This window comes from Microcaecilia unicolor, chromosome 10 (genome assembly GCF_901765095.1).
Source record: "Microcaecilia unicolor chromosome 10, aMicUni1.1, whole genome shotgun sequence".
In the NCBI taxonomy this organism is placed as follows: domain Eukaryota; kingdom Metazoa; phylum Chordata; class Amphibia; order Gymnophiona; family Siphonopidae; genus Microcaecilia; species Microcaecilia unicolor.
In genome coordinates, this window is record NC_044040.1 from 183,600,789 (window position 1) to 183,625,232 (window position 24,444).

Genomic DNA, 24,444 nt, shown 5'->3' on the forward strand with positions numbered 1-24,444 from the left:
TTGTTGTGGTCTAAGAAAGTAGACTATGTTTCATAGTTAATATCTGTTAGGTATATTGAAATACTTATTAGTTTGAGATTATGTTGAATTGTTTCATGGTAATGTTAACCTATGACAATTTTACTGCTGTATTTCCATTTATAAGTCTATCTTGTAAAAATGAAAAATTCAATAAAGAAAAAAATTAAAAAAAAAAAAAAAAGGACGTCCCTGACGAGCAGTTGGACGTTTTTTCGTCAGATTTTGTGATGGGCGTCCTTTTTGGACGTGTTTTTCTTACGTGCCCGAAATGACCACCGCCGGGGAGAATCGGGGATCGGGACATGCGAGGACGTCCAAATCAAAACTATTTGGATGTCCCTTTTGATTATGCCCCTCCAGGTCTATCTCAGCCAATCACAGTGCGTTTAGCTGACACCAGTGACAGCTAAACATGCTGTGATTGGCTGAGAGAGACCTGGAGGGGCATAATCAAAAGGGACGTCCAAATAGTTTTGATTTGGACGTCCTTGCACGTCCCGATCCCTGATTCTCTCCGGCAGTGGTCATTTCGGTTCGGACACCTTAGTCGTAAGAAAAACACGTCCACACATCCAAAAGAAGGACGCCCATCACAAAATCTGAAGGAAAAAATGTCCAAGTGTTCGTCAGGGACGTCTTTTTTTTTTTTTTGTGAAGGACGTCCAAGTGTTAGCACTTGAAAGGACGTCACTGACGTTTTTTTCTTCCGATTTTTGCGATGGGTGTCCTCCTCTGCATGGGTCCCACTCACAGCAGCCCCAACGAGAGGTGCAGACCTCCCGTTAGGTTTTCCATGGTGCATGGGGTCGGAAACAATAGTGAATCGCATTCACATTATAAGGGAAAGAGAAATGGGACTTGATATACCGCCTTTCTTGCATTTCGTTTTCGTTAGCTGCTACCGTGACAGAAAAATGGCTCAGAGAACCCTTTTGTGCATTTCCCGGTTTACTACTTGCGCGCTAAACTGGCTAGAATCAGTTTAAAAACCACGTTGCTGGCTCATTAAGTTTAGTGCATCTGGCTTATTCGTTTAGGTCTTGAACTTCTCTCCCCCTGGACTTTGCACATCTCCACGATCTTTAAACGGTCTTTGAATAGCAATGAAGCAAGAATTAAATACGTATACATTTTGGCCAAAATTCAGCTCCCATGGGGGGAAACTCCATTCATGCATAAAACGTACCGGGTAGAAGGAGAGCGAGCGACTTCCAAGGCACAGCCTGCAGTGCGCTGGACGGCCGCAGGGGGGCGTCCGGCCTTTGCTACCAAGAGCCGGCGAGGGAGGGGTGTTCGGGCCGGCGGGCAGAGTCCGCGCGGAGTGGAGAGAGTTCTGCATCGCTTCGCTTCACTTTCTGTTGGCTGCGCGGGTCACTCCGGACTCTTCAACTTTCTCTCTCTGGCCAGGACTTCTTCCGTGCAGAGCGGAGGTGGGGGTCGAGGTGGATCATTTCCCCCTGACCTCCCCGCGGACGGATCCGTCCCCGGGGAGCGCCGAGAAACTTTAGATCGGCTGCTACCTGATGATCAGGAAACGTTTCAGTTTGCGGCGTCTCTGCTTCCTATAGACTGGGTGCCCCACACCACCCCCAATCCCCCTCCCCCATGGATAGCGAAAGCGAAGTGGATTTCGCGAACAACAACATCCCAATCGGCCAGTTCTGGAAAAGGAAGTCCAAGCCCTCGCCCCAGCTGGGAGAGAAGGGGTACCGGCTGGGCTGCCTCACACACGGACCCCAGTCCTACCAGAGCCGTAGCGGCGTTCTGGTCACCGATTTCCCCCTGGAAGACAGGTGCACGTTCACCGTCAGCCAGCCCGCCGAGCGGATAGTCCCTGCCCCGGAGAGCAGACTCCTGGCGCGGGAGCCCTTCACAGCCTCCAGTCCGCAGCTGGTGCCAAACGGCTGCCTGGCCCCTGAGTGCGGGGCTGGGTGGTCAAAAGAGCTTCCTGCTCAGGTCCTGAAAATGGTTTCCAACGGGACCTCCCCGGATCTTTCCAGCAGAACTGTGAGCTCGGAGCAAGGACAGGTGGAATTGACTTCTGATGCTGCTGGGCTCTCCTGTAATGGGGACGTGCATTCTGCCAGCAGCAAACACTCCGTGCAATGCAGCCCCATTTCCAGGAGCCCGGACTCTTCTTTTGCTCCTTGCACCCCTTCTCCGGAGCACAAGCCGGCTCTTCAAAGGCTGCCTTCTAATCCGAATAACTTTGCAGAGAATCCGTCCATTGTGCTGAGCACCAATAGCCCCGCGGCACTCAAAGTGGGCAAACAACAAATGATCCCTCTGGGTTTGGCCTCCGAAGTGAAAGTGACAAACAAGATTAGCCATCAAAACGGCTTCAGTGTGGAGCCCAAGAGGGCCTTGAAGGTGCGGAGCATGGTGGAGACCAGCACTTTCCCTTTGGTAGCCGTGGCAGATGCGGATGGCGAGCAGGAGCCCGATCTGGACAGTCCCGGCACCCTGAGGAGGGGGCTGAGGTCCACCTCTTATCGCAGGGCGGTAGTGAGTGGCGTTGACTTCGATGGCTCTGCAAATGCTAAAAAGCACAACAGAATGTCTCAACCCATCCTTAAAGCAGTTGCAGAGGACAAGGAGAAGTTTTCCAGTTTGGTGAGGATACGGGTAAGGAATATAATAAGTAGCAACAAAGTCCCGTAGCTGTTGTGGTTTTTCGCCCATAGATTTCCGGGTAAGGACATTGAACAGCTGAAAAAAAAGTCTCCCACTATTCTTGGAGTCACTTCTAGAAATAGACTTGTGGAAAACTGTCATCGTTTCGAGTTTATTTTGAAGGTGGTTTAAATGAATGTGTGCTAGAGAGAACAAACTTGTCAGTGGTCAGTTATGCACTTGTGAGTAATTTTTTAAGGGGGTACCGGGTTAAAGGGCTATTGAGTGCCTACTTGGGGGTCCTTTTACTAAGGTGCGCAGAAAAGTGGCCTGCGCTGGTGTAGACGTGTGTATTGGGCGCACACTTGCAAAAAAGGTCTTTATTGGCCGAAAACACGGATGTGCGGCAAAATGAAAATTGGCGCGCATCCATTTTGATCCTGAGATCTTACCGCACCCATTCACTTAGCGGTAAGGTCTCATGCGTTAACTGGGTGGTAATTGTCAGCGCACGTACAGTGCTGATTACCGCCCGGTTAGCGCAGGAAACTTTCCAGCACGCATAGTGGATGCGCGTAAAAAATCAAATTGCCATCCGGGCCACACGGTAGCTGGGAGGTAGTTCTAAATTGGCGCATGTTGGGCTCGCGTAGGCGCCTACGCGGCTTAGTAAAAGAGTCCCTTGAAGCCTATTTTATAAACATAAGTAGGGGGGCAGCTTGTCTTTATAAAATACTAAGGAGTCCTTTTACTAAGCAGCGGTAGAAAGTGGCCTTAGCACACCCTTTGCGCGAAGGCCGTTTTTACTGCAACAGTAAAGTGGTCGATTTTCCCTTAGCACACAGCCATTAAAAAGATTACCACGGGAGCGCTTACCAGCACCTGTTTTGGTAGGTGGTAATGGCACACATGGTAATCCTGCGCTAATAAGCATGTGGCAGTGAGGATGTGCTGATTAACATACTACGCTCCATCCAGTCTGCCCAACAAGATAAACTCATTTTACATGGTATGTGATACTTTATACCCGAGTTTGATTGGTCTTTGCCATTGTCAGGGCACAGACTGTAGAAGTCTGCCTAGCACTGTTCTTGTACTAAAAGTTCTGAAGATTCTGGAATCCTAAAGAGTTACAAGATTCCGGAATCCCAATTAGTAGCAACATTCCATGAAGAAACCCCAAAGAGTAACATAGTAACATAGTAAATGATGACAGATACCTGCACGGTCCATCCAGTCTGCTGAGGAGGAAGGAGGTGTTTTAGAGAGCTCTGCTGACTTCCAGTGGAAAGGGAGTGAGACCTAGCTCCCTCCCCAAAGATGAGGAGGGTCCCTGGGGAGAAGGCCTCAGGAAAGTCCCAGGCTATGGGGCCTCCTGGGGCCCGGGACCAGAAGGCCGAAAGGAGTGGCTCTCTCCCTGGTTTGACTACCGGGAGAAGGGAAAGGAGTCCAGTGGACCGAAGGGAGAAGCAGCCCAGTGGAGGCCACCAGAGCATTTCCCCCTCCATGGCCCAGCTTGCGGAAGGTAAGCGAGAAGACAGTGGAGGGGGGAGGAAGATAGTACAGGCCCCAGAAGGGCGCTTCCAAGGAAGGGAGAAGGAAGAGGCGATGGAAGTTTGCCAGAAGCCTTTGCTGGAGGCAGCTGAAAGTGAGAGTGGATCGTCAGATGAGGAGTTCCTTGAAGTGAGCTATGACCCTGATGATCCAGCAAGTAGTGTGGTAAATATTGTAAGACGAATTAAGCTGGTGGAAAAAGAAGTAGTGGAGCTAGGAAAACGTCTGAAAATGGCAAGAACTATGTGTAAATTTGCCCCAGCGGAGCACAGACAAATGTATGTTAAAGAGGAAGCCCGGATATCAAAGTTGTTGGGGAAAAAAGAACACTTGTTGAACTGTTTAAAAAAGGGCTCTGTGAATCCTTTGAGGGAGCTCTATGTTAACCGAGAAAGGATGGCTTCAATACCACAGTCTGGGGGTTCAGGAACACTACAGTTGCAGCAAGCTTCAGTGTCTTCAGCAGCATTAGACTCAAAAGAGTTGTCTGGGTTCAGAGGTGACCCCACTTTAAAATACATGAGACAGTTGGCAACACAGTCCAGAGCACTTACCCAGCAGCCAGAGGATAAGGAGGCAGCGGCAGGACATGGCTCTGAGGTGGGGGCTGGAGTAGAGATCCTACCTGTGGAGGGGAGGACAGAACTCAGTAACTTTTCAAAACTCCAGATAATGGAGGCAGCAGAGGGAGACGCAGGTAGCAGCCTGTTTTCTACAGAGGTGGTGGTCGAAGTCTCAGAGGGCTTACCTGCAGTTGTGCAAACAGCAGAGACAGTTGCCGTGAAGGAGGCCCTGTTGGAAAAGGGTCAGCAGAGGCAGACTCCGGTATTTTTGGCCGGGTCTGCAATGACTGAAGTGGAAACCGAAGCAGCATGGCATCTGGAGAAGCCCCGCCCACGAAGTCCGGGAGCAGGGGAGGTCTTCCCTGAGCATGGAGTAGCTGGCGGTTTACAGGAGAGGGGTCGGAGAGAGAGGAATAGGAGCGGGCAGCAGCTGGGAGCTCATTTGACCAGCTGTCCATTACAAGAGGTGAAATCGGGGGGTGCTAACAGCCAGCCTGTGGCGGAATCAGGAACAGACAAGCCATGCCCCCGGGAAGCGCCAGCCATTGGGAGAACGCAGGAGGGACTGCACCAGAAGCAAGGGGGAAGTAACCCGATTGTTGAGAGACTTTCGTTGACTACAGAAGTGGACATGGCAAGTCTAACAGATGTGCAGCGGGTGGTGGAGCAGACCTGCCAGCAGGACGGCTGGGAGCGAGGAGCCAAGGGGAGCGGCGGAGTTCCGGAGGCTTCGCCCCTGGTGCCGGAGGTTGGAGGGAGTTCGGGGGCAGAGCGAGCAGGGAGTCTGGTATCGCCAGCTGCAGACCTGACTGGGCAGGTGCCAGAGTATCGCCAGGAGACAGAGGAGAGGAGGCGATTAGCCCAGAGGCTGGAGCCTGCAGTGGCAGGGACGAGCAGGGACGTTCCAGGAAGTGGTGATGGGCAGGACAATCAGTTGGAGGCAGCCCAAGCCGCAGAACTGACTATGGACGATGCTGGATGTTTGTCTGAGAGGGAAGGGGACGGGGGACAACGGGAGGGGGAGGGGGCGGTGGATATTGAGGAAGGGAGAGGGATGAGGGGAGGGGCAGAGGGACAGAAGGGGGGGAGAGGCAGAGGGAAGGGCTGGAACAAGTGTGGAGGGGGGGCGGTGGGGGCTGGGGTCCAAGTCCTTTGCGGCAGTAGTCCAGGGAGGGGGAAGGAGGGAGGGGGGGAGATCGGGTGGTTTTGAGGGCCCAGGGAGGGGTTGGGGGGGAGCGGGGACAGGGGGTGGACAGCTGCCTAAGCGGCGAAATGTGGTACAGCTCAAATGGATAGGGGAGGGGGCAATGCCCTCCAGGGATCGGGTCTTGAGGCTGGTGATGGGGATGGGGTTTATACCCGAGGACTTTTACGCGTGTATACACCCCATCAACATCCCAGAATATGACTTGAGCTTCATGACCCAGAGGGGGATGGAAATATTCTGGGAAAGGTACGAGGGGGTGAGGGGAAAGGGGGAGTGGCGGGACCTCAGGGCCATTCCAGTCAGCAAGCCGGACCTGGTGCAGATCACCCTGCTCGTGAGAAATGAGTCTATCTCTGGGGCAGATTTAGCCTACTGGCTACAGAGGTACGCGGAGCTGAGATCCCCACTTACAAAGTTACCGGATCCAAGCAGGGTTTGGGCAGGAGGTTGGGGAGCCCTGGTCAAATTGAGACAGGAGAGCCATGTGGTCCAGCACATTCCTTCGGCTGCCTTTATCGGTCGTGACAGGATACTGTGCTTTTACAAGGGGCAGCCGCGGCAGTGCTTCAGATGTGGTTCGTTTAGGCACTTCAGCATGTCATGCCCAGTGGTAAAGTGTGGAAGATGCGGGGATCAGCATGCCACAGAGGACTGCACCGCGATCAGGTGCAACCTCTGCGGCGGGTTAGGCCATGCATATCGGAACTGCCCTAGGGCGGCCCATAACGAGTGGGATATGTGGGGGAAGGGACGGGGAGGGGGGGTAATGGAGGAGGGGATAGGGCAGGGGGTGATAGGCAGGGAGGGGCAAGGGGGGGAGAAGGAGGGGATGCAGGAGGGGGGGCGGCAGGGGGCTGGGTCAGGAGTGGAGCAGGGGGGAGAGGGGGAGTGGGTACAAGTGCCACAGAGGAAAGGGAAGTTTCGGAGGGGGGGGGAAAGTAGGGGTGGGCAGGGAGGGGTCGCTGCAGGGGAAGAGGGGGGGGAACAGATTTCAGGTGTTGGAGGAGGAGGAGGAGGATAGGGAGGTTGGGAGGGAGGAGGAAGAACAGGGGAAGGAGAAGAGGTGGAGTTAATGGAGGAAGAGGGGGCGGCAGGGGGGATTGGAGAGGGCAAACGGAAATATGAGGAAGCACTGGAGGAGGGTACTGGTGGTAGGAAGAAGGGCGGGAAGGCTCTGGGGGGAGGGGGAGGGGTGAGGGAGGAGGAAGAGGGAAGGGAGGGAGGGAGGGGAAAGGGGAGTAAGAGGAAAGCTGAGGGGGCCGGGCAGGTGGTGAAGGCCCAAGTGCAGGCTTGGGGGGACAGAGTGGAGCTAGAGGAGGATCTGGAGGACTTGGAGGACTTGGGGGAGGTGGAGGACTCGGAGGAGGAGGTAGGGGGCGGGGGTGAAGAGGGGAGAGGGAGGGATCAGGGGGTGGGTCCGGATAGAGCAAAGAAGAAAGGAAGGAAGAAAGGGGGAGGGGGGGGTAAGGTGCAGACAGGACGGCTGCGGGGGGGGGGAGGGGGATTTGGCAGGGGATGATGTAGACCGCATAGCAGAGGACCTGCTTCAGGGTAAGAAGGGGGTATCCCAGGAGATAAGGAAAGAAGTTGGGAGTGAGCAGACCCGTGACTCGCAATGAGGATGGCAGGCTTAGTGTTGACATTTGCCACGCTGAATGTGGCCAGCATCGCCTCTCCGAAGAAGCAGGGTTTAGCGTATGACTGGTTCGCGAGGGTCCAAGCAGATTGCTTCCTGCTCCAGGAGACTCGGCTGCGGTCCATTGAGGTGATCAGGCGGGCAAGGCGGGCCTGGAAGTGGGGTCCCTCGGTGTGGGGGTTGGCGGGGGAGAGGTATGGTGGGGTGGGGATCTTATTTAAGTCCCACCGGGTGAATATTCAGCGAGTGGTGGAGCTGGGGGTGGGGAGATGTCTTGTTGTGGATGCGATTTGGGAGGATAGAGCACTGAGGGTGGTGAATGTGTACGGGCCCCAAAGCAAGAAGGAAAGGGTGCTCCTCTTTGGGAAGATCAAGCCCTACCTATACACTTCGCGCCAAGTAGTCTGGGGGGGAGATTTTAACACCATATTGCGGAAAAAGGATAGTGGGGGACGATCGGTACAGGTGGGCTATGACGGGGTGAGGCTGGCAGGGATCATGCGGGAGGCGGAGCTGGTAGACGCGCATGTGGCCTTCTGTGAGGAACAGGAGGGGTTCACGTTCTTTCGAGGGCAGTGTAAAAGTAGAATCGATAGATTCCTGGTAAAGAAGGGGGTTTGTCTGGGGGGTCCACGAACCGTGGACGTGGACTTTTCAGACCACCACATGGTCCTCCTTCAGGTGGGGGGGGCGGCAGCGCAGAGGCCAGGGAGGGGGTTATGGCGACTAAATTTAAAGTGGTTAGGTAGCGAGCAGGTGCGGGAGGAGTACCGCCGGTTTTTGGAAGATCAGGTGTCAGTGCAGGGGGCATTTCAGTCATTGGGGGAGTGGTGGGATACAGTGAAAAGACGAACGCGGGGATTCTTTCTCAGACAGGCGAGAAGGGAGGGGAGGGAAAGGACAAAGTTGGGCATGGCAATAAAGAAAAAGAGGGACACATTGATTTCACAAGGGGGGAGGGAGGAAGAAATACATGATCTCCAAGCACTCCTGGAGCAGGTACAGTACAACCGCTACACCTCCTTGGTGTATGAGCGGGACTTCGGGAAAATGTGTAGCCCGGACCCCTTCGCATGCTGCCGGGAGCGGAGGGCGCGCAGGGTGATGGAGGGGGTGCGGGATGCACAGGGGGTCCTGCAGGACACCAAGGAGGGGATTCTGGGGGCAGTGAGGGACCACTTTGCGGCGTTCCTTTCAGCCCAGCAGATTGATATGGAGCAGATGGAGTGTTATGTGGAAGGAACCCCGGGGATAGGTCACGGGGGACCCCAGCTTCAGGCCCTCTTGAACCCGTGGACAGAACAGGAGGTGGAGGAAGCCATCGGGGCGCTCCACAGGAAGACCTCACCGGGGCCGGATGGGCTAACAACTGAGTTCTACCAGGCCTTTAAGGAGCAGCTGGTGCCGATCCTGGTGAGGGTATGGGGGGCAGCCCAGTTGGAGGGTTCCTTGCCTAGTTCCTTGACAGAGGCGGCTCTTATCCTACTAAGTAAGGGGAAGGACCCGGCGATGCTGGCCAACTGGCGGCCTATAGCACTGCTTAATACGGATCGAAAAATCTTTGCGCGAATGCTATTCCAGAGAATGAGGCAGGTGTCTGGGGATTTGCTAGCAGCCTCGCAAGCATGTGGGGTTAAAGGGAGAGGGGTCTTGGAAGCTGCAGCGTGGGTGCGGGAGGGGGTAGAACGCAGTAGAGTGGGAGGGCATGGTAGGCTGTTGGTAACACTCGACCAGGAAAAAGCGTTTGATAGAGTGCAGTGGGGTGTCCTATGGAGCATTCTGGAGCGCTATGGGTTTCCGAAGGGTTGGATAGAGCAATTACAGCTACTCTATCGGCATGCGGGGTGTTTTCCCCTGGTTAACGGGTGGAGAGGGCAGGGGTTTGAGGTAGGGGCAGGGGTCCGACAGGGGTGCCCACTCAGCCCGCTGTTGTATGCATACGCCATCGACCCTTTTATAAGACGGCTGGAGAAGGGGGGGGCGGAGGGGCTGGAAGGGGTGGAGGTGGGGGACAATAACCAGTTAAGGGTCGTGGCGTATGCAGATGACGTTACAGTGTGGGTAGCGGACCAGAGGGAGGGAGGTAGATTGCAGAACCTGATCCAGGAATACTCGCAGGCAACAGCGTCGCAGGTCAATTTTCAAAAGTCCAATAGCCTGTGGGTTGGGGATCAGGGGCTGCAATTTGAGTTGGGAGGTAGGTTTCCTACAGCTGTGGAACGTATACGGGTCTTGGGAATATACTTCGAGAAGGGGGATTATAGGCTCTACAACTGGGATAGGTGTCTCCAAGAAGTGAAGGGGAGGGTGGATAGATGGAAGGGGTGGAAAATGACCATGGGGGAGCGGGTACAGCTCATCAAGGCACACTTAGTTCCTTTGTTTCTGTTCGTCAGTTACATCTGCCTGCTGCCGGAGAGCCGGTACACGGCCTTGTATGGGGTGTTCTTCCGGCTGCTCTGGGGCAACAGGACGAATCCGGTAAAACGGAATGTTACCTATCTGCCTAGGAGGGAGGGGGGGGTGGGCATGATAAACCCAGTCCTGTTTTTCAGCGCTTTGTTCCTGCAGTTCAATCTGGGGAGGGCGGTAGGGCGGGAGCCACCGGGGTGGGCTAGGAGTGTCCTGCAGTGGTGGCCGAGATATTGGGACCTATGGCGGGAGGGGGGGAGGGTAGTGGCACTGCGAAGGGGGGCTCCGGGGGGGGTGAGTTATTGCAAGACCCTAGTGAAATTGGTGAGGGTGTGGGGGCTGACGGTGGGGGAGGTGAAGGCAGGACAACGGGGGGTCTGGATGGACAGAGTACGGGCGCAGGTGTTCTCAGCTCCTCTGGCGCTGAGGGACGCGCCGGCCCCACGGATGCAGCAGGGGTTACGGTTGATTGCTTCGAACCGCATCCCGGTGAAGTATAAAGACCTGGCGTGGCTGTCCTTTCACGGTAGACTGTACGTCCGAGGAAATTTGAAATATCGCAATGTGCGGGATAGAGGGTGCCCACGGGAGGAATGTGCTGGAACTGAAGAGACGATGGAGCATTTCCTGGTGAGGTGCCCATTTACAGTCCAGGTCTCTGACCGGGTTTCCTCGTTGCTGCAGATCCCCAGTTTCCGCAACTACAGCTATGCGGACTGGGTGTATGGCCCAGAGGGTGGAGAGGGACGCGGGGATCCGGTAACACGCTTTCTGATTTCGGTGATATTGCGGTACTGCCTCTGGATGGCGCGCTGCAGGGTGTCCCTGTACCAGGAGGTCCGGCCGGCGGAGGTAGTCAGCTGGGATGTGGTAAGGGCGGTGCAGGAAGCGGCGAAGTGGGAAAGGGTGGAAAAAGGGGTGGGGGTGGCTTCGAGGTGGTGGAGACACGTGAGGCTTAAGCCGCCATGAGGGGACATGCTTCCCAGGGGATTGTGTGCCAGTTGTCTGAAGGGGTTGTGGGGGGTCGGGGGGGGGGGGGTTGATCCATTGTATTATTGAGGAGGGGGTGTACATAGATAGGCAGACCATGTCTAGCTAGGAGCCTGGGGTTTGATTTGCATGTCCGGTTTTTTTCTTTGGTCTTTCTAATAAACAGTTTCCACTGTACTATTGAGGAGGGGGAGGGGGTGTACATAGATAGGAGGACCGTGTATAGCTAGGGGCTTGTTTTTGATTTGTATGTTATTTGTTTTTAGTTTTTTCCAATAAAAAGAGTTTTCCAGTCTGCCCAACAAGATAAACTCATTTTACATGGTATGTGATACTTTATATGTGTACCTGAGTTTGATTTTGCCCTTGCTATTCTCAGGGCACAGACCGTAGAAGTCTGCCCAGCACTGTTCTTGTACTAAAAGTGTTGAAGCTAACGTCGAAGCCCCTTAAAATTTACACTTCAACATCCATATCTATTCAGTCACGATCAGGGCACAGACTGCAGAAGTCTGCCCAGCAGTGGTTTTGCTTCCCAGTTACCAGCGTTGCCATCCAATCTCCGCTAAGATTCCGTGGCCCTAGTTAATGTATTGAAAAACAAAGCGGGGTCCACACTCTCCACAGCAATCGAACACAACAGAAATAGGGTGGAGAGAGCCCAATATCAAGAGATCAATCACCACACACAAGGAAGGGTAAGATGCATCTTACCCTTGTGTGTGGTGACTGATCTCTTGATATTAGGCCCTCTCCACCCTATTTCTGCCTAGTTAATGTATTAACATAGACCCATGTGCCGAGGACAGCAAATGTGGTTGGATTAACACTGGATCACCCATTCTCTGCCCCCCCAGACATGCCCATCTACTATTACTACTACTACTATTTAGCATTTCTATAGCGCTACAAGGCATACGCAGCGCTGCACAAACACAGAAGAAAGACAGTCCCTGCTCAAAGAGCTTACAATCTAATAGACAAAAAATAAATAAAGTAATCAAAGCAATTAATGTGAATGGGAAGGAAGAGAGGAGGGTAGGTGGAGGCGAGTGGTTACAAGTCGAGCAAAAATTAAAATATTTTTTAGCGCACGCCAATTCAGAACATACCGCAGGACATATGAGCCATGAACCATGTAAGCCCTTTTAAGATGCGATAATCACGCACCAGCGTTTATCATAGCCCAGCACTGATATTTGTCAATGCTACGTGAAAATGACAGTATATCATAATCTAGGCATGTTTTGATCAAAATCCACCCCATGCATGCCACTGACAAAGTGCATGCTATCATTTCAAAGCATGCTTTTGCGCCAGTTCGTATGTCATAAAAGGCCAGTAATGCTTGAATGTGGCGTCATCCGTGCATAAATGATTCAATACTGCCAGTGTGGGTGCATAGTTTACCACTTAAAGAAAGCAACCCTTTATAAAATTACCCTCTACATTTTTAGATGATGAGATCATTTATCTTAATCATGGACACTATATTGCACATTTGGAAATCAACAATTCTGGCATAATTCATGAAGATCAGGTTTCGTAAAAATGTTCCTAAGTACAATTCGTGTATTACATCAGTTTTTCTCTTGATTAGAAACACAACAAATGTTGAATTTGTAACAAGTTCATTTAACTGTAAATAAATCATCCTTGCCCTTTTAAATTACTGTTAAGAATTGTAGACTGTACTGTTTCCCCTATGTATATGCCTCTATCACTGTTCCATTCAGAATGACCAATAGAAGGATTACACGCATGTTAAATGCCTCAGTCAAGAATATCCTTGATACGGTGGGGCCATTGGTGCTGAGTACAGGACATGGGGAAAATCCCGCTGGTACGAGCCTGGCCCTAGTTAATGTATTAATGTTGACCCAGTGCTGAGGACAGCAAATGTGGCTGGAAAATATTTTTAATGCAAGAGCTTTAAAGTCCTGTTAAAGTATTCTTGGGATATGCACCTGTAAAAGCAAGCAGAGGAAAAAAAAACCTCAAAAAGTTTCAAAAAACTTTCAGTAAAGCCTAAATAAAGTGTAGTGATGCTGACAACTTAATAAATAGAACATTATGAAAACAGGGTGATGATACCCCTTTTTATTGGACTAAGAATACATTTTGAGGGCAATTGTACAATACGGTTAACCGGTAGAAACCTATTCTGTAAAGCAATGTAGGTGCTTACTTTCCTTTATGGAATACTAGCCTAACCAAGGAGATCCTATATAATAATTCTCACCACCAATGTTCTAATCGGGAACTGCCTATGTCCGTGCCACCTTCTTGAGCTAGGCTCCGTAGCCAGGCTGACGTCACTCACAGCTGGAGCAAGTGGCACGGACTGGAGCCAGCGGCGCATCAAACAATGACCCTCCTCTCTCCTGCCCCCCTGCAGCCACCCATGTCCTGCGACACTCCTCTTCCCCTGCCCCCCTTGCAGCCACCCATGTCCAGCAGCGATCCTCCTCTCCCCCTGCCCCCCCTGCAGCCACCCATGTCCTGCGACCCTCCTCTTCCCCTGCCCCCTCTGCAGCCACCCATGTCCAGCAGCGATCCTCCTCTCCTCCTGCCCCCCTGCAGCCACCCATGTCCAGCGACCCTCCTCTCCCCCTGCCCCCCCTGCAGCCACCCATGTTGCTGGACATGAGTGGCTACAGGGGGGGCAGGGGGAGAGGAGGGTTGCTGGACAAATGGTTGGCTGCAGGGGGGGCAGGGGGAGAGGAGGGTCGCTGGACAGGGGTGGCTGGAGGGAGGGGGTGAGGGGGGTCCTGAGAACAGAAAGGTGGGGGTGGAAGGGGGCCTCAGACCATAAAGGGAGGGGGGAGGGGGCACTCACTCAGTCTCATATACACTCTCTCTGACACACTCTCTGTCTATCACACTCTCCATCTCTCACACACACTGTCTCTCAAACATACACTCCGAGGAAAACCTTGCTAGCGCCCGTTTCATTTCTGACAGAAACGGGCCTTTTTTAATTAGTCTTTTAATAAGCCATAGTAGCATTTTTAGCTCATGGTAGAAATCAGCTGGTGGTAAATACTGAGAAACCCATAGTCTCGGCATTTACCACCAGCTGATTTCTACTGCAAGTTAAAAGTGCTACTGCGGCTTAGTAAAAGATCCCCCAAGTATATATGCATTTGGAGACAATACTGTGAACTGATACCTAGAGGCACAGTCACACACATCAAAGGTGCCATTGATCGACAGGCACCAATATTCTGTTTTATAAGGTAGTGCCTAGGTGTCATAGCGTCTCACTGCAAGGGGGGTGTACATATGGGTGGAGCATGGGTGGTTATGCACGAAGGACTAGATTCTATATATGGTGCTGAAAAAATTGGTGCAGAAAAAAACATGCTTAGCGCTATTCTATAACAGGCGTGGTTAATAGAATATGCGTAGTGCTCAGACCCCTGACTAAATTTAGGCACCAAGTTATAGAATACTGCTAATCTGTGCTTAACTTTGGTGCCAGACTTAAACCTGTTTCTATGAGTAAGTCTGTCACCAAAGTTAGGCATGAGCCTGTGACCTGTGTGCTAGGCTGCTATTCTGTAAAGGTTGGGCGCTGATCTTGGTGCCTAAATTTTGGCGCTGTGTGTAGAATTTCTCTCTTTATGACTAGCTTTCAAAGGACAGAAACAGTTGTCTCAGGTTAGGACCAGGTAAGCAAAATATCATCCTGAACTGAGGAAGAGGTATCTGGCCTATAAACCCCCAGATTCTCTATATGCTGCCCAAATTTGCACACCCAAAATGTGCACACAAATAATTGGATAATGAGTTCTAAACCATCAATGCTAGCAACCAATTATAGATGTTAATTGACACTCATTAAAATTTGCATGTGCATCTGGATGTGTGATATTCTATAAGGCACAATGCCTAACTCTCATGGGCCCTGATCCTCAAAAGTAAACGCAGGCGCTAGAGGCCATTAGCGCCGTACTAATACCTGCAATTACCTGTGCAGAATGTTCAGAGGGGTCTAGTGCAGGAAACAATGAGTGCACAAGACACTAGTGCAGATAGCATGCAAATGTAGTGAAGCTCATGTTAATGAGGTCATTTTTAATTCCTCTCCAGTGCTCAGAAAAGAGCACCTGAAACTAAACTACCTTACCGCTGCATAAAATAACTCCAGGTTGGAGCAGGCATTAGGGTGTTGGACGAGAGGAAATCCCGTGATTCTATTCTTCTCTCATGATTCTTTCTGCAAAATCTGTCGGTTTTGATTGCTTTTGGAAGCAGAAGGAAGGCCGTGAAAGCTCTTAAGCCGCTGGTCATAAGAAACAGCAGCCCCATGGAAAAGCAGACATTGGCGTCTGTTACCTGCGTCTAAATTTAAAGTGTCCAAGCTAAAAAAAAATGTTAAAACGCCCAGTGAAAGCACACATTGGTGTCTGTTTCCTGCATTGAAATATAAGCATCCAAGCTAAAAAAAATGTAAAAATGCTTATATTTAGCCTGCAGAAAACAGACGCCAATGGATGCTTCACGTTCGGATTTTATCAAGCGCATGAGCACATGAGCCAAACTTACCATAGAACTCTTCTGCGCATGCACCAAGCACAATCGACCCATGCCAAAGTTCAGTCCTCCCACTGAACTCTAATTCTCAGTGCTGTGAGTGTGCCTATATTTGCATCTCATTAGCGTTAAGGATTAGGGTGGTGTTCTGCACTGTTCCGGTGCTATTTTTACAGTGCTATTCAGAATAGCACCGAAGTTTCGAGCATCGGGATCATGGTGTGTATCTCAAAAGGGGGCGTGTGAGAGATGTTCCAAAAAGTTGCACACAGAATTAAGGAATGCTGCCTAACCGTGCCTAGCATGGGGGCTGGCATTCACACCAACGTGAGGTGCAGGATTCGCACTAGAGTAGCTTGGTGGTTAGAGCACCAGTCTTGACATTCATAGGTGCCCTGTTTAAATCCCACTGCTGCCCCAGTTACAACCCTCCATTGCCTCAGGTAATATTAGGGGTCCTTTTACTAAGGTGCGCTGAAAAATGGACTGTGCTGGTGTAGATGCATGTATTGGATGCCCGCAGGTCCATTTTTCAGTGAACCTGCAAAAAAGGCCTTTTTTCTTGGCCAAAAATGGACATGCAGCAAAATAAAAATTGGCGCGTGACTAAATTTAGTTGCTGGCAGTTATGCCAAGTAAAACTTAGCGTAAATCACGATGACTAAATTCGGTGCGGACAGAGTGTATTCTATAACAGCACGCATAGATTTGTGATATGCCCATGACCCCATCCATGCCATGCCCTCTTTTCAACAATGCGTCTTAGAATTTACGCGCATCATATTACAGAATACGCTTAGACAGTTGTGTGGGTAAATTCTAACTAATGCCAATTAGTGTCAATAATTGCTTGTCATTTGGCAGTTATCAGCGCTGATTGGCTTGTTAACTAAGTTGCATTCACAAATCCCGACCAGATGTGCGCGCATAACTTAAGTTGCACTATATAGAATCCGGGGGTTAGAGACTAACCGGTTATATCACGTGATGTAACCGGCTATCCGCTAATATTCAGTGCATCGCTGGCAACGTTTGGCAGCCAAATCAGGCCGGCGAAATAGCTGGCCTGCCTGTGGCCAATTTAAACTTAACCGGCCAGCAGTGAATATTGGCTTGGCCAGTTAAGTTTAAACGTCCCAAAATAAACCGGGTATTTATTCAATGCTGGTCACTGGAAACGGCCCGGCATTGAATAACCAGGCTCAGCACTGACCACGGGAGTTAGCCAGGCTGCCTTCCACGGTCTGAATGCCAGCCCCCATATTTAATACTTTTAAAAGAGATCAACATGGCAACGCACAACTTAAAAATGATTAAACAGAAATAAAACAAAGGAAAATAAAGTGATACTTGTTTTTTGTTCGAAAAACAATGCATTTTGGGGGCCGTTCTATAACTGGGTGTCTCCATTTAGGTATCACTTTATTTTCCTTTCTTTTGCTTAGTTTTATTTCCCTTTGTTGCCTTTCAAGTGGACTAATACAGCAACCGTACTATGTTATCCAGCTTAAAACTTGGCATTCAAGACCAAAGATAACTGTAGGAAGTGTGTTATATTTCATATATCACAGGGATAATCATGAGGTATGCAAGACCCTCTTATTTAATCCTCTCTTAGTAGCTCCCTCATGTTATGCAGCTGAATAATAGAAGCACTTAAAAATTAGGCCCCAAAGGTCAGCCAAACAGATTTACTTTGAAGTGCCAATTGCTGGATTTATTGGCTTTTGTTGGCCTCATTTGCATTATGTGCTTCAGGCTCTGAGTGCTTTTAATAAATTGATAGATAAGCTCTGCAGGGTGGCCTGTAGAAATTATGCAGGGAAATGCAGGCCAGTCATAACAGCTGTAAGTAGAATAACTGTAAAGCATAAAACAGTTCTCGAAAAAAAGAAGAAAAAAAACCACCTCAGAAAAAGACTAAGACATGAAGAGAAAGTGGACTTTCATTGTGTCTTATCTTGATATCCTGCTGATGTTGGTTGTTTTTTTTTTTTTTTTTACTTTTGCAAGGCGCATAGAGTTCGTAGTCCAAAGTTTGTTCTTCTAAGTCTAAAACACATGTTTTGATCCTTTGAAGGCACTATCATATATATTTTTATAAATAAAGAATTTGTTCTGATCTCAGAAGAATTGTGCTCCCTAATAATAGTTTCTAGGTACTTTTGAAGGATGATAGAAAGCTAGTAATTTAGGGGTCCTTTCACTAAGGTGTGCTGAAAAATGGCCTACAGCAGTGTAGACGTGTGTTTTGGGAGCACGCAGAATCATTTTTCAGCGCACCTGCAAAAAAATGCCTTTTAAAAATTTTTTACAAAAATGGACGTGCGGCAAAATGAAAATTTCCGCGCGTCCATTTTGGGTCTGAGACCTTGCCGCCAGCCGTTGACCTAACAGTAAAGTCTCACACGGCAACCGGGCGGTAATGAGCTACGCGTGTCAAATGCCACTTGGCGTGCACCCATTATGCGCGTCCAAAAATGAAAAAAAATATTTTTTGGATGCGCGTACCAAACACCTGCCAAAAATGAAATTACCGCAAGAGCCACGTGGTAGCTGGGTGGTAACTCCATTTTGGCGCGCGTTGGGTGTTCGTAGACACTTACTTGGCTTAGTAAAAGGCCCCTGAGCGAAGGAGTAGCCTAGTGGTTAGTGCAGTGGACCTTGATCCTGGGGAACTGAGTTCGATTCCCACTGCAGCTCCTTGTGACTCTGGGCAAGTCACTTAACCCTCCATTGCCCCTGGTACAAAAAAAAAAAATAAGTACCTGAATATATGTAAACCGCTTTGAATGTAGTTGCAAAAACCACAGAAAGGCGGTATATCAAGTCCCATTTCCCTTCCCCTTAATGCTGATGTGCTTCTGAGCTAGTTCTTTGCCCCTGAACTCTGCTGTGGAGCTGTTTTCAGGGAATGCCTGTGTAGTGTCAACAAAGCCATAGCTGTGTGAGTTCTAAATGCCAACAGAAACTGGAAAGTGGAACTCGCAGAAACAGGCTGTTAGAAAGCATCTGTAGTGATGTGTTATGTGGTCTCACATTTCTGCTCTTGTCTTTTTTCCCCCCTTATGTCTCGCAAATGTGTTAACAGAGGAAAATGATGAGAGGACAAGGAGTCTTTGATGGGGAAGGTAAGCCACAGATTCTCAAAGGATCATCCACCTACCTCAAAATTGGTTGGGGGTAGGGTGTATATCTAAGAATTCATTGCTTGTATGGGGATAATATTGGGGTCCTTTTACTAAAGTGTGTTGAAAAATGACCTGCGCTGGTGTAGGCATGTGTATTGGACGCACGCAGGTCCATTTTTCAGCGCACATGTGAAAAAGGCCTTTATTTTTGTGGCCAAAAATGGACATGCAACAAAATTAAAACCAGCGCGTGCTCATTTTCAGCCTGAGACCTTACCACCACCCATTGACTTAGGGGCAAGGTCTCACGCATTAACCGGGCGGTAATCGTCAGTGCATGTACACTGCCGATTACCGCCCATTAGCACCACGCGGTAGAAAATAGAAAATATTTTCTGCTGCATATTTTGGACGTGCGTGAAAAATAGAATTACCGTCTGGGGCACACGGTAGCCGAGCGGTAGTTTCAATTTGACGCATGTTGGACACGCATAGGCACCTATGCGTCTTAGTAAAAGGGCCCCATTGAGAGGAAAAATGATGATGCAAGCCAGCACTTATTTTTTAACTAGGCACGCTCAGGGGAGGAGCCTGGGAGGAGTCACAATTCCCTAAATTCTATATATCACGCATTAATTTCCATGCGGAAATCGAAGCATATTCTGTAACAATTCGCGTAACTTAATTGGTTAACTAGCTAATCAGCGCTGTCAGTTGAATGCTAACAAGCAATTATCAGCACTAATTGGCATTAATTATGATTTACGCAAACAATGTGCTAAGCCTATTTTATATCGTGGTGCGCGTAAATTTTGAGTCATACAGTGGAAAAGGGGGATAGCTATAGGCATGGAATGGGCATTTCTAAAATGTATGTAGAATACACCCTCTCTGCGCCTAGTATAGACGTTGGGATTTACGCCAAGTAAAACATGGCCTAAATGGACATGACCAAATTTGGTCACATGGAGAGGCGCTCGACGTTATTCTATATATACCGTGTGGGAATTTAAACGTATTCTGTAAAATTTAGGGGTACTGTAGAGAATACACCTAGGTATATTTTTTTACCGTATGGAATTTTCAGGCACCATATATATATGTTTATATTTATGATGTGATGTTATATACATCCTAATTTGAAAAACAAGACTAGGTGGTTTGCATAAAAAAGTCTAAATAAGTAATATAAAGAAAAAGAACTCCAGCGAACTATAGGAAAGATACAATCACTCCAAGAATCGTACATCCAACAAATAATAGGATTATTTACGGAGAAGTTCCTGGATACATGTGAAATCTAATAGTTCCTGCTTTTCCTGATCCTTCATAAAAATTTACATTATCCAGATTGCAACGGCCTTAAATACAAATCTACCTATGCATCCAGCTTCTCCTTCATAGGCACACAGCTATGTAATGCACTACCGAAAATCTTAAGATCAATTCAGAACCATCTAAATTTCAGGAAATTACTGAAGACCACCCTGTTCAAGAAGGCTTACCTTCCAGACTCAACCTAACTTACTTACTTCTTTGTTACAGCAAAATTCATGGACTCTATTGTCTTTAATTATCTTTTTATTATGTTGTTTTATACCTTGCATATTCGATTACTGTCTTATTATTACACTAGTAAAAAAGGCCCGTTTCCAAAACAAATGAAACGGGCGCTAGCATGTGGTTTTTTTTTTTGTTTTCTTTTTCTGTTTGATATTAAGGGATATATTTTTTTTTAAAAAGGAAAAGAGTTTTTTTTTTTTTAAGTTGTAAAGTCTGTATGAGTGTTTGTGGTTTTGAGGGGGGTTGTGGGGGTCTATGGGTGTATGCTGTTTTTTTTGGGGGGGAGGGGTGTTTGTGGGGTAGGGTAGCGTTGTTCTGTATTAGTGTTTGTGGTTTTGAGGGGGGTTGTGGGTGTCTGTGGGTGTGTGTGCCATTTTGTGGGGGGTGTTTGTAGGGGGATGTTTGTGGGGTAGGGTTGTTCTGTATGAGTGTTTGTGTTTTTGGGGGGGGGGGGATTATGGGATTCTGTGGGTGTTTGTAAGAGAGAGATGTAGGTTTTTACTGTTTCAGTTTTTGTATTAAGGGGGTTGGGGGAGGGAGTGTGTGTGTATGAGTGTGAAAGCAAGATGTTGTCTGTCCATGGCAGTGTGTGGCATTTTGGGTGGTGGGCAGTTTGGTTGTATGTATGTGTGTTAGTGAGTGATGCTGATTGTCCATATTAGATGTGGGGTTTTTTTTGTGGCTGGTAGGGGGTGATTCTCTGCGTGTGAGTGTGATACAGTAATCTTAATTCAGCAGGGCACTCTGATGTGGTATTTGTAGGCACTTGTATTTTTGTTGAAACCAGAGGGATCCGTTGCAGGCAGGCAGTAGGAGTAGATATGGGTTTTTTTTTCGAGTGTGGAATGTGGGTGGTGTTCTGTAGGGGGGGACGGGGCTGAGGGCGCATGTGTCTGGAGGTCTCCTTGTAGGCACTGATTTCAGCTGGGCACTCAGGTGGGCTATTATCCGTTTTTTTAAGGGGGGGTTGGGCGCCGGAGGTTTCCGTTTGGGTGGTTTTTTTTGGGAGGGGGGGGGTTGGTTTGGTTTTAGTGTGGAATGTGGGTGGCGTTCTGTAGGGGGGCGGGGCTGAGGGCGCATGTGTTTGGAAGTCTCTGTTGTAGGCACTGAACGCCGGCTTGGAGACTCACCGCATGAACAGCTTGCAGGGTAAGGTCCGCGATGTAGTGGTTGTTTAGTGGCGTTCTTCGTCCGCGCTTTCCTCGCGGTTGGTCCCCGTGCTGGTAGCTACCCCCTCCTCAGGAAGGGGCGGGACTCGTGTGTGTTTGTTTTTTTTTTTCCTGAACGCTGCTGCATTTTCTTCGCTGTCCCACTCCTGCTCCTCTGCAGCACCAGTCCCATTCAAAGGCTTGGTGGTTTCTAAGTCCATGTGAGTGTTTGGGAGGTGGAACCGTACTTTGTGTGCATCACCTGAGGCACAGCCAATCAGCAGCGCATGGGCGGGGCAAACACTGATGTTCTCTGCCGCCTCACTTTAGAACGTTGGGAAAGTGAGGCTTCATTAGAATGTTGGAGGTGTGTTTTATATAGAGAGATTGTTTAATTGTATTTTACTAACTGTAGCCTGCACTACAGTATTGGGTAAGCCACATTGAGCCTACAACTAGTGTTATGTATAGATACTTTTTACATATACACATATCTCTTTTATTTATGATATACTCAAAACAGTTATTTTATATATGTGTTATACATAAATATTGTTTTTTTTTTCATATATGTGTTTCATTATGTGTATCCTTTAAGCATGATTATATTTATGCTATTTATTTCCAGCATTTTTATTGTTTGTATTTATTCGTTTAATTTTATTGTTAGGACTCCTGATACAGGCAATGTAGCCAAAGCACGGCATGTGTCAAGTCCATTATGTGTGATTGGACAAGTTTGTCAAAATTCCAATTATTGCCAGTTAGCACCGATAATTCATTGTTAGTGCCTAATTTATCAGTGCAAATTGATTCATTAAGCAATTAAATTTTGCACACAATGTGGGCATACGCCCAAATTTACATGCACAATTTTAAGTGCTATATATAGAATTAGGGGATTAATGTGCCGTTTACTGTGTAGTATCTTCTAAACTACCGCAGAACTCCTTAACTCGGCTCTGTGCAAGCAGTTACTCTGTGGTAAATTGGACAGTAACCCCCCATTTTCCAATTTGTGTGTGCATCTGAGATGTGTGCACAAATTAATTGCTTAATGAGCTCAATGACAATAATTGAGAGCTAACTACAATTATTGATGTTAATTGGCACTCATTAATATTTCTGCGTACATGTAACTGTGCGCCTAACTCCCATAGCGCATATCTCAAGAGGGGGCGTGGCCATGGGACCAGCATGGACATGTTGGGGCATTCCGAAAATTTGCATGCGTAGTTCTGGAATACTGGGTCAGTGAGCAACTTGGGCACCAGAATTTACACCAGGTTTCAGCAGGCATAAGTCTGGCGCCAAAGTTAGGCGCGAAATCCACATTTAAGCGCTGTTCTATAAAAGCTGCAGCTGTTCTATAAAAGCTGCATGACCTTTACAGAATAGCGATTAACACAGATTTTTTTCCCCCGGCACCTAATTTTGGGGTCTTTTTACGAAGCTGCGGCAAAAAGGGGCCTGCGCTGGCGTTGGTGCATGTTTCTGACATGCGCCAGGGCCCCGCTTTACCGCTGTGGGTAAAAGGCAGATCTTAGTTTTCTTCAAGAGATGGCTGTGCAGCAAGTGAAGTACATGCTGCGCGGCCATTTCGAGAGGCGCAGTTACCTATTGAGGTGGCGGTAAGGGCTCCCACGCTAACCCAGCGGTAACTGGGCAGCGTGTGGCACTGCCCAATTACCGCTGGGTATATGCCGGTGCTTCCCTTTTAGCTTACCGCTGCTTCGTAAAAGGGACTCTTTGAGAGCTGTTTATAGAATCCATCCCACAGGGCTTAATGCCTTTGATTAAAAGGACCCCTTTAGTTCTTTAGTGTGCATTAAAAGAATTAAGTGCATTTAAAATCAATTTAACACACATGGGAGAGTGATTCTGTAACAGTGCTCCCACTACAGGCACTGGTTAACAGTAGTTTACTAGTATGTGTTAAAAAGTTTTAACACATTAAGGGGTCCTTTTTATTAAGGTGCGCTAACAGATTTAGGGACCCTTTTACAACGCTACGGTACAGCTACCCTGACGTAAACACGCACCAATCAGGCACTACCACTGGGCTACTGCAGGAGCCGAGCAGTAGTTCTTGCTCCCTCCGTGTGCCATTTCCAGCTGGCCAGTTTTTTATTTTCAATTTTCTGCACCAGGAGCTTACGCGGCAGTAATCGGGCAGTACCGTGTGCTGCCCAGTTCCCACCAGGTTAGTGAGGGAGCCCTTACCGCTTCCTAAATAGGTGTCACTAAGGGCTCCACTGGGAAATGGCCACGTGGCAAGTGGTTAACTTGCTGTATGGCCATTTCCTTTAAAACAAAACAAAATGCCTTGTAACCTGTTCCGGGGCAGAGGGAGCAGGGAAACAGTGGAGCTGACAGGCGTGCGGCTGCTCTCCAGCGGCGTGCACCCGGGGCAGACTGCTCCCACGCCGCTGCTACCAGATATCTCCAGAGACTGTGTCACCAGGGAAAGTGTTAGCATGGTGTGGCTTTTGTTCTCTTCACTACTGTTATAGGACTGAGTTGCAAATAATAATATCTGGCAAGATGGAAAAGAGAAAATTAATTCTGTGGAAAACTCAAAAAGAGTGACAGAATGACAGGTAGCAAAAAAGGGCCAAACTATTCTGCTAGAGGCACATAAGAGTCTCTTTGTTCCCCATAAATTTCCTGCTCTCATCTTTCCTCAAATGCTCATTCTGTCTGTCAAATTACGAAATTTGTTGTAACATAGCAAAGCTAACACTATTAGAGAGAGGTTTGGAAGATTGTAGAATAAAACAGAAGCATGATAGAATGGAGAATTCATTTTAAGTCTCTCTAGGCCGGTGGTGATTCCCAGTAACTCTAACCGGCTTCTGGATTCTGTTTCCCCTGTATGCACTCCCTCTAGACCTAGGGAAGCCTGGTGCCAGTGCTGCCTCCAGAAAAACTCTTCTGTTTTCTTCTGGCAGTGAGTAGTTCAGTGAGTTTGAACCTTATGGTAAATCCGACTCCTTTGATAGAATAGCACAGGGGTTTGGGCACTGAGGGGTTTAAACTCACTGAGGGGGTCCTTTTACAAAGGCGC

The 24,444-nt window shown here is 48.8% G+C and overlaps 1 protein-coding gene across 1 annotated transcript in view; it reads left to right on the plus strand.

Annotated features, from left to right (window-relative positions):
* Positions 1-1,331: 1,331 nt before the first annotated feature.
* The window catches only part of ARHGEF26 (Rho guanine nucleotide exchange factor 26), a 194,339-nt gene continuing 171,226 nt past the window's right edge, over positions 1,332-24,444 (plus strand). Inside the window, exons 1-2 of the mRNA XM_030216522.1 lie at positions 1,332-2,646; positions 18,627-18,666. Coding sequence (XP_030072382.1) covers positions 1,627-2,646; positions 18,627-18,666 — 1,060 coding nt within the window. The 5' untranslated portion in view covers positions 1,332-1,626. The remainder of the gene's footprint in view (positions 2,647-18,626; positions 18,667-24,444) is intronic.